General features: G+C 42.2%; 1 protein-coding gene across 1 annotated transcript; it reads left to right on the forward strand.

Annotated features, from left to right (window-relative positions):
• The first annotated feature begins 5,481 nt into the window (after positions 1-5,481).
• Positions 5,482-9,539, forward strand: SOSTDC1 (sclerostin domain containing 1). The gene is made up of 2 exons (XM_073329550.1): positions 5,482-5,885; positions 8,458-9,539. The coding sequence occupies exons 1-2, from the start codon at positions 5,561-5,563 to the stop codon at positions 8,871-8,873; spliced, it is 741 nt and encodes a 246-aa protein (XP_073185651.1). The 5' UTR covers positions 5,482-5,560; the 3' UTR covers positions 8,874-9,539.
• Positions 9,540-10,294: the final 755 nt, after the last annotated feature.

A 10,294-nucleotide genomic window follows, 5' to 3' on the forward strand; every position in this document is an offset into this window, starting at 1 on the left:
AAAAATTGGGAATTACTCATTACTTTTTGAATGTACATTTAATGTGGAGGTTGCAAAGCTACTGCACTGGTCAACTCATTTGTACTTGTCCATGCATATCCTCCTTTTCCCTGTGGATGTTCTGTGCCACTAGACAGGGCATGTGCTCTACACAAAATTCTGCACTTTAGATATCATCATAACACCCGGGACAAATGGGGAACAGGATCCTGATAGACATAAATGGTCATAAATTCATATAGTATCCAGGGAATTCTCTTTTATGAGATTTATAGAAAGTACACATTGAATTATTCTGCACACAATGAGAAGACAGTGTGTATATTTTTCTATCCCAGAAGTTGCAGGAAGTAATATTTAATGTGTGAGTAACTGTGACTACCCTTCTTTACAAGAACATATACATCTGATGAATGATATTATCAGTAAATTGTGAGATCATTCAGAAGTGTGACTATTCAGATGCAAAAAGTAGTCAGGCAACAAAAAGCATGTATCTGTAGCCTCCAACACTACCTTTACTTAATTATTTTGAGAGTTATGTAATGTACTCATCACACAATCTATGGGCACATGTACAAACATTTAAAACAAACCACCTAATAGACTCACACCTTGCTCCAAGGTAAAGCTTTGTACTTTCCCCACAATTACCCCTTTCAAGGAAAAGTCTGAGCAAATAGTTGGGCCTTATACCATGCCCTGATGTCAATAGATTCAGGATCTGATGAACCAATGGGGGAAGTGGATTCCAGAGTTAATGCCCGTCTCTCTGAACAGCCGAACTCAAATTCCCAGACATTGAACCCTACGTTTGTGCCCCGGCTGATCTCAACTGTCAAATGGCACATAAACAGTAGGGGATTTATCACTCAGGACTCAAAACAGATTGGGCCTTATAGATCAATAGGAATATCTTGAATCCTACCTGGAGGCAAATAGGAAGCCAGTACAGGCTTCAAAGAACTTCTTGTAATATACCTATGGCCAACACTGCTAATTAAGGAGGGAGCAATGTTTTATATAAGCCATAGCTGCTGATCTGGAGAAGGGCAGCCAGGGTAGAACACGTTGCAGTCTAGAGGTCACAAAGGAATGGATAAATGTATCTACATCCATATGAGAAAGGAATGATCACAATCACCTGATCAAAAGTGGCAAAAGATATTTAATTCTGGGAATCTATGAAGAGTTGGGCATCAAGAAACACTTCCAAACTGTGAACTTCTTTTACAAAGTGTGAGCAAATCTCCTCATGTACCATCAGCACGTCCATCTTGTCTCGACTGAGTTGCATGCATCCGATGAAGTGGGCTGTAGCCCACAAAAGCTTATGCTCAAATAAATTTGTTAGTCTCTAAGGTGCCACAAGTACTCCTGTTCTTTTTGTGGATACAGACTAACACGGCTGCTATTCTGAAACCTTTCATGACAGTGACTCTTATACTGATACCCCTATCTCATCCAAGCACTAAAAATGCATCATCTGGGTATGATGCATCATCTGGGTGTGATGAAAGACAAGACAATCATCCACATACTTACAACATTGTAGCTCAAATTATCTCACCATCTCCTGAAAACCCTCAAATCCATGTCGAACAGGAGGGCTGAATGAATCAAATCCTGTGGAACATCACAGGAGAGAGCTCTTGGGACAGATTTTCATGAAATATTTTGAACATATGGAAAAGCAAGGTGTAAAGATGGGTCTAAAATAATAAAAACAAAACAAACTATCTACAACCAACTGGCACATGGGGGAGATGGGATCTTTCCCATCACCACCAATTTCAAAAGTGAACTGAACTAGTACTCCTTCAAGTTTTCAGGAGGCCTGTCTTAGGTTTATCTTCACTAAGCCCAGCAGAAAGTTCTGGGCAGTTCTAGGAGGTTTCATGTATCCCCATCTTGCAAGGTGCTGAGCAAGCAGCCCCAACTTCCATTGAAGTCAGCAGGAGTTGAGAGTTTTCTTAGCACTTTACAGTATTGGCCCCATAATCACTAGAAAGAAAATTCCCAGTATTTCTCTTACAAAAAGGAGAAACCAGTGCCCTACCCCTATCAGAGAAAACAGTTCCCTACCCAACCCAAGGAATAACCATCTTCCTTCTAAAAAGAGTTACCCTGTCCTCAGTACCAGGGATAACTGCACAATAGACACAGTCCTTTTTAAAATTTGTATTGTGATGTTTGGGCCATACCAGTCCAGAAAATATATTATGGGAAAAGTGTGTGACGCTCTTTATAATCTGCAGTTGGGGAGAAAAATTAAGATAAAATTTATAAAACACAAAAAAGCATATATTTGGTTTGCCACAATTACAGAAAAATCCTTTACTAATATTACTAATTTCATAATATACATACTTTCTTGAATAGCTTAAAGGAACCTTTACTTTATAACTGGTTTTTAGAAAGGAAGGTGATTTAATAATGTCTGTATTTTTGTGGATGAATTTAATGTACATTAAAACAAGAAACTGATAGCCTTGACTGGAGCTAAGTACTAACCAAGCTTCTCCACACATAGGTCTGCTAGTAGATCTTGCAACATTCTTGTTATTCCAGAATTGGGTGGGTCTAGTCATAATACAAGCAGATATTAATCAAGCTTCCCTGCTTGACACAGCTCTGCCAATACACCTCACTTCTGCCTTGCAACATGCCAGTTATTTCTCTGTCTCTCAGGCATAGCCTGTCAGCTGAGTGGTGATTTTGGACCTGCTCCTGTTATTGAAGTCAATGGTAAAGTCCCCATTGATTTCAGTGGTGCAGGATCAAGGTCTGGGAGTTGTAGAGAAATGTCCATTGGGGATTAGGATGAGATGAACTCGTTTTCTTAGTGAGTTACTTTGGTTTTAACCCAGGTCTTTAAAGGTAATTCTTTGAGCCTGGTTCTGCTCTCACTACAGCAGTGTCAATCCAGAGTAACTCTATTGATTTCAATTGAATTACACCACTGTGAGCAGTGGCGGATTTAGAGTTAGTGGGGCCCCGTGCGCAGCTTCATTTTCGCCCCCCACCCCCACCCCTCTGGACCCAGCCAAGAAAAAGAACATTCTCTCTTATCTCCCTCCCCACCACCATTTTTCATTCTTTTTTTCTTCATCCTCCTCCTACATTATAAGTAATGGGAAGTAAATTAAAATAAAGTGAGGTACCTTAATTGGGGCGGGGGTAGGGGTGCAGGAGGAGATGTGAGGGTCAGGTTCTGGGAGGGAGTTTGGGTTCTGGGTGTGGGCTCTGGGGTGGGGTAGGGGGTTGGGATGTGAAAGAGAGTGTGGGGGTTGGGCTGTGGGAGGGAGTTTGGGTGTGGGCTCTTGGCTGGGGCAGGGGGTTGGGGTGTGGGGGGGGTGAGGGGTTGGGCTCTGGGAGGAAGATTGGGTGTGGGGTGCGGGCTCTGGCCTGGAGCAGGGGGTTGAGGTGCAGGAGCGGGGCAGGAGGGTGGCACTTACCCTTGAGCAGCACACACTCCTCTGGCAGCGACTCCTTGGCCGGGGTGTGTGTATGTCTCCGCGCTCCGCTGCCTGCAGGTGCCGCCTCTGCAGTGCCCATTGGCCGCAGTTCCTGGCCAATGGGAGCTGCAGAGTTGGTGCTTGGGGTGGGGGCAGCGTGCGGAGACACACACACACACCAGGGGCCCAAGGGACATGCCGGCCACTTCTGGGAGCGGCGTGGCATGGAGCGAGGGAGGCAGAGTGGGCAGGGAGTTGCCTTATCCCTGTTGCTGGCACCTCTCTGTGTACCCTTCGGGGGAGGGAAGCAGTGGGTCTCTGTGCGCTGCCCGGGGCAGGGGCAGCGTGCAGAGCTGCCTCCCCCTGCCAGGGGTGCACAGAGATGTGCCGGCGGCTGGCCGCTTCCAGGAGCAGCGCAGGGCCACCGGCCGCAGCATGCAGGCAGCCTGGCTGCCTGAGCCCTGCTACACCACTGGCTGGGACTCAGGGGCAGATTGTCAGATGAGATTTGTCCTGCATGTTGGGGGCCCCATGGCACAGCACAGTTTGTTTCATGGTAAATCCGCTCCTGAGTGTGAGTTAAGAATCGACCACTAATGTGTTACCTTTTGTGTGATCTGACTTCCTGTGGGGCTGTTGTGTTACTTCCCCCTAGAAAAAGTTTGCTAGTAAAATCTTGTAGGTTTTAAATATCAATAGCTCTAGTTTTCTTTATAATGAATGCCAAATTCACCACTGATGTAAACAGGAATTGGTTTCATTGGAATTACCCCAGTTTATACCAGCAGTTGAATTTGGGCCACAGTTTTCTGTTCAGCATTTTATGGAATATTGAGTAAGTATAAGATACAAGCAAAATGTTATATGTCAAAATAAGGCTTATTCTTTCCTCTATGTAATAATTTATTATTATATGAAAAATATATTTACATTTTAAAAAAAAATGTTTTACTCTTCTTGGCAGTCTACTAAACAAAAGGAGGTGAGTCTGGTGAGTGAGTATAATGCAGGTCTATGAATATGGATGATTGTATTGAGAAGCCTGGAGGAACATCTTATTACCGGTGGTGACACAGAACTATATACTTATAACTCCCTGCACATGGAGAAGCCAATGCTCCCCTAACGTAAGTACTTGTGGCACCTTAGAGACTAACCAATTTATTTGAGCATGAGCTTTCCTGAGCTACAGCTCACTTCATCGGATGCATGCCCTGGAAACTGCAGCAGACTTTATTTATACACAGAGAATATGAAAAAATATCTCCTCCCACCCCACTGTCCTGCTGGTAATAGCTTATCTAAAGTGATTTGTGCTGGAAATGGCCCACCTGATGATCACTTTAGATAAGCTATTACCAGCAGGACAGTGGGGTGGGAGGAGGTATTTTTTCATATTCTCTGTGTATAAATAAAGTCTGCTGCAGTTTCCAGGGCATGCATCCGATGAAGTGAGCTGTAGCTCAGGAAAGCTCATGCTCAAATAAATTGGTTAGTCTCTAAGGTGCCACAAGTACTCCTTTTCTTTTTGCGAATACAGACTAACACGGCTCTTACTCTGAAACCTAATGTAAGTAGTTTCTCTAGCAATAGTCCCTGTTGATCAAAGCTGCATTATTTAAATCTATCTGGAGAGAACTTTACATTTTCCACAGTGTATTTTTTGAAAAGTCTTATTCTTAATAGCTAAAATATGTGCAGCTTGTATATTTTGTGTCATATTTTCATTCTTTACAAAGCTGGCCAGTTCTCCCAAAGGCACATCGTAGGAGAGGGAATAGCGACTTTGTACAAGAGGAAGAAGACAGACACCCAGTTACACTTTGTTTCAGCCGCACCACACAAAAATCCCAGACATGCGGGGAGCTTGGAATGGCAGAACAGAGCCTGCAGGCTCTACCTCGGTCTGCCTCCAGCCATACAGTTCACAGTTTCCTGACACCCTCAAAGCCCCAACGAGGAATCCTGCAATTAGTGTAAGCAGGCTCCTCCTTTACTGCAGTCTTCTTTTCGATTGGTAAAATGTCGCTGCTGGCTCATGTAGGGAATCCCACCCCTTCTCCGTGTTTTCATTCCGAATCAATCCACAACTTTACACCTGCATGAGTGCCAAGCCTCTGTGGATATATAAGGGAAACCTTCAAGAGGCATTTCAGAGTTACAGGGAAGAAGCGGAAGGAAAGGAATTCACCCAGCTCGGTCAGGCAGAAACCGAACCAACCATGATCCTCCCTGCCATTCACTTCTCCGGTTTTCTCCTCGCCTGCGTCTTCATGAAAAGCTGTTTGGCTTTCAAGAATGATGCCACAGAGATCCTTTATACACATGTGCTCAAACCTGTCCCAGCGAGCCCGAGCAGCAACAGCACGCTGAATCAAGCCAGGAACGGAGGCAGGCATTACGGCAACACTGGATTAGACCGTAACAGTAAGTGTTTCACTTTCAGCGCTTCCCATCCCTTGCTACGCCTCTGGTAGGGTGGGTTCATGCCTAACCAGTGTAAGGCTACGTTTCTGTTCGAACCCATGTCCAGTTTGCAGTAAGAACCAGGCACTGGTCGGTGAGCACCTTTTCCTTAGGCAGGTTTCAGAGTAGCAGCCCTGCTACTGTCTGTGTCCGTAACAAGAAGAAGAGGAGTACTTGTGGCACCTTAGAGACTAACAAATTGATTAGAGCATGAGCTTTCCTGAGCTACAGCCCACTTCATCGGACTCACTTCACTTCCTAGGCAGTGATCCCTGAGTGGGGTATTTTAACAAAAGCCGGCTGGATTTGTTGCTCCCCAGAGCCACACAGGCAGCCTGGCATTCTGGCTTTGCCGGGACACGTTTTATCCCTGCACGTTCCATCACCCCGGTGATAGGTCAAGGAAAATAAAATCTACAGTGAAATCCAGGGAAGGAAACTATGTCCTGTTAGTTCTTTACTCCCTCTGGGCACACACCGACCAACTTCACCCTCAACGTGTTTGGGGCGTCACGTGACTAACTGTAGCTCAGATGCAGTCATTTAAACCGGGAGCTCAGTTTATGATGCTGCTGCAGTAGAAAAGAGGAGGAAGGTAAAGAAAATGGGGGAGATGACATTTGAAATGTGCTTGCTTTCTTAGCTCACTCACCCTGGCTTTCAGTGCCGCAGTGTGTAGGTACAGCATCCTGTCTGGGCTACTTCGGAAATGTAACTCTTCCAGGCAAAAAGCTTTTGATTTTGTTCCAGCTTTTTGTTTTTCACTTCCTGGTTTAGCACTTACCTGCTTAACGCCGCTAGCAAAAGTAAACAAACAGGCTCACAACCTACCTGTGATCTCTGCTCCAAATTACTTTTTTATATATATATATATATTAATGTTATGGGATTTTCTCCTCCCGATTCTCTGCGGACGTGGAAACCTTTTTCTGGCTTGATCCGTTCCCTCCCATCCCCACTTCATTAAGCTGAAATGAAAAACCGACCCACATTCATTCAGTAAGAACAGCGGCATCGCTGGAAAGCAAAGGCAAAAACTGATGGCAATATCCTTCAGCAAAGCCAAGACGTGTCAGCTTTTATGAATACGGGTGGTTTAACTGCACAGGAAATGTCTCGTCATTATGAGATTACTGGAGCAGCCCAGTAGGTATTCATTGTCAATGACCTGTCACTACGGGAAAGCTGAACCTGTACATACATAAAAACAGAAGGCAAGACAAATCAAAGCTGTGATCAGCTGCTTCCAGGTACATTCCTGAGCGCAGCTGCAGGGAAGAAGGAGAGCGTGAATCATTCAAGCCAGTCAAGCAGTCCAGAAACCAGTCCTTTTGTAAATCATCTATCCAGAACAGTCTTCAAATTCCTAATCCCCCCTGGACTGTGCAACTTGCAAGCAGTGGGACAAGGAGAAATGGTTGGCTTAACTCGATGTCTCTGATTAGAGTTTGATTAAAAAACCAAACCAAAACAGAAGCATCTTGTAACTGATGGGGTGAGGTACCTTCAAACCCTTGTATCTGTACTCTAAGGTATCATTCTAGGGATTATTACTTCTATTTTTAAAAGCATCAATGGTGAGCCCTCTTGTATAATATGTGTAAAATCTCCAGTGTACATTTCCTCGAGAAAGAGGAAGAGAACAGCCAGTGAAGGATTGCATATTATATTACCTTCATGTCTAAGTGTAATTACTGAACTAAACAGTTGTGTTTATTGCAGTGAGCAGAGCTGCACATAATAGCAGGTATAAACATGCCTATATTTGCAGCTCTGCACCTTTATACCATGTCAACTCACCTAGAGAACTCAAAAGTTGCCTCAGGATTTGCAGTATTCCCTCTATTAGGTATAAGAAGTATAAGGAATACTGTACATGCTAATGTGTTATCCTTAAGACAAAATGACCAGTGTACAGGGTTAAAAATTTGAAAATCATGTGCAAAACATAATTTTCAAACACAACTTTTATTATTTATAAAACAGTTTTTCTTCAGAACACTAGCCTTCACTGGAGACGAAACCCATAGCAAGTATGACATTTTAAAATAGAACAATTCTTTATTCAAATGCATTAGAATAATTTCTAAAATCCTGAAAAACACTATTTTTCACACTAACGGTCCAACAGAGTTTTACCAAACATCCCAGAGCAAATTCCTTCTAAAAGAACAAGCAAAAGACACTTCAACCCCAGGGCATTTTTTCCCTCCATGCACCTGACCATAGGGGGCTTAGAATGAAATTGCCTCCTCTACTGTGACTATATTGCTCCTGCAGTGCTATGACATATATATCATTATTTGTATCATGATAGCACCTAGAGGCCCCCATCATGAATCAAGGCCCTATTGTGTTAGGCACTTTATACATATATAATTAAAAGATCATCCCCAAAAGCTTATAGTCTAAGCCTGTGTCATCAATTGCTATGCATGCTGTGATCATTTGAAAATGAGCTGGAGTCTGAAGAATGGCTTAGGAAATGTTTTCTTTATGAATCTCAATGTTCATTGTTCTGTGCGTTTTGCAGATCGCGTTCAAGTTGGCTGCCGGGAACTGAGATCCACCAAGTACATTTCAGATGGCCAGTGTACCAGCATAAATCCTTTGAAAGAGCTTGTGTGTGCTGGTGAGTGCCTCCCTTTGCCAGTGCTCCCCAACTGGATTGGAGGAGGTTATGGAACCAAGTACTGGAGCAGAAGGAGCTCCCAAGAGTGGAGATGTGTCAATGACAAAACTCGCACACAGAGGATCCAGCTCCAGTGTCAAGATGGAAGTACAAGAACCTACAAAATAACCGTGGTCACGGCCTGCAAATGCAAGAGGTACACCAGGCAGCACAATGAGTCCAGCCACAATTTTGAGGGAACCTCTCAGGCAAAGCCCACCCAGCACCACAAAGAGAGAAAAAGAGCCAGTAAATCCACCAAGCACAGCTCAAGTTAGAAGTCAGGCAACCCTTCCCCCAAAACTTAACTCATCTGTAACCATCTTCTTTACAGATCTGACTGCTTAAAAGACAAGTCTGCCATTGCTGTGTTCTCACTTGACGGTGCATTGCTTTGACCAAACTCAAAATGGCAGCATATGGACCTTTTTGGTGATTTTCCAAATGCTCCAGATGGGCAGTACCACAAGCCTTCCAACCCCACACAATGAAGTCTTACATTTTTTTGAGGTGTGGAGGCAAAGAATTGTTCCCATGAACATTCACTGAAATTATATTTTTTAGAAAGGTGCTTTGTTGTAAGTTTTCATGGGAACAGTTGATTAGCAAATGTCTCTTGCCTTCCAAATAATATTTTATGAACTTTTGACACATTTGCTTAAAAGCAGCAATCAGTAACTGTTGTCAGTTTCATTCTAACAAAACAATGCCTTGCATGCTGATCTTTTTCTTCTGTCTACCAAAAACTAAAATATGCATGGCAGCAATTGAAAAGTAAAGCTGAATAAACTATTTATTTGTCACTGTAATTATTTAATAAGCTTTTTACATGTAATTTTTTTTTCAAAATGTTCATCTTATGTTTTATAGCGTTTTCCATGTATCAAAGTATTTTCTTATGATTTGTGACTGGATTAGAATATACATTTTGTAGATAATGTAAAAGAGATGTTTTGGCATTCTTGGTATGTATATATATATATATATATTTCATTTTGAACATTAATAGTTTTGGGTTTTATTTTGCAAGTAGCATTTTGAAAACTGTTTTGTGCATCATAAGCTCTGTATTATTTTTGTTTAAAGTGTGCAATCAAAAGATAGAAATGACTTTCTTTCAAATTCATCCATTTCGCTCTCTCTTTTTTTTTTAACAAAATAAACAGTTATAAAGATGTATCGTCTTTGGGACTCTAACATGTATGAAAATGCACACATTTTTGACCAATCATGGCATGCAATCTAATAAAGTGGGATGTTTTACCTACTTGATTGAAGGCAAGTGCCATAAAAAGTCTTGCAGCAATATTTAGCATAAAAATAACCTTTCAATGGATTCCTTCCGCTTGTAGAAATCTTATGTGACCTTCTAACAGCTGGTGCTTATTAGTGGTCCAAACCAGGCTCATATTTAACAATTCTCAATGTGTACATTGTAGAAAATAAATATATATGGAAGGTTTTACAAGCTAATAAAACCACCCCAATTTATTTATATTTCTCCATTTATGATTATAAATTACAAACTTATGGTTAAAATAGTAATCAATATAATCTTTCTTCTAAACACAATTTAGTCTTGCACATTCTTCACCAAATGTTGTGAAATATGTAGTAAGCTGTCAAATTTTTCAACATAGACTGTGAATCATGTTGGTTACCATTCAGACTATATTAAGACTGAGATGATTTTCATCAA

This window comes from Lepidochelys kempii, chromosome 2, assembly GCF_965140265.1.
Source record: "Lepidochelys kempii isolate rLepKem1 chromosome 2, rLepKem1.hap2, whole genome shotgun sequence".
In the NCBI taxonomy this organism is placed as follows: domain Eukaryota; kingdom Metazoa; phylum Chordata; order Testudines; family Cheloniidae; genus Lepidochelys; species Lepidochelys kempii.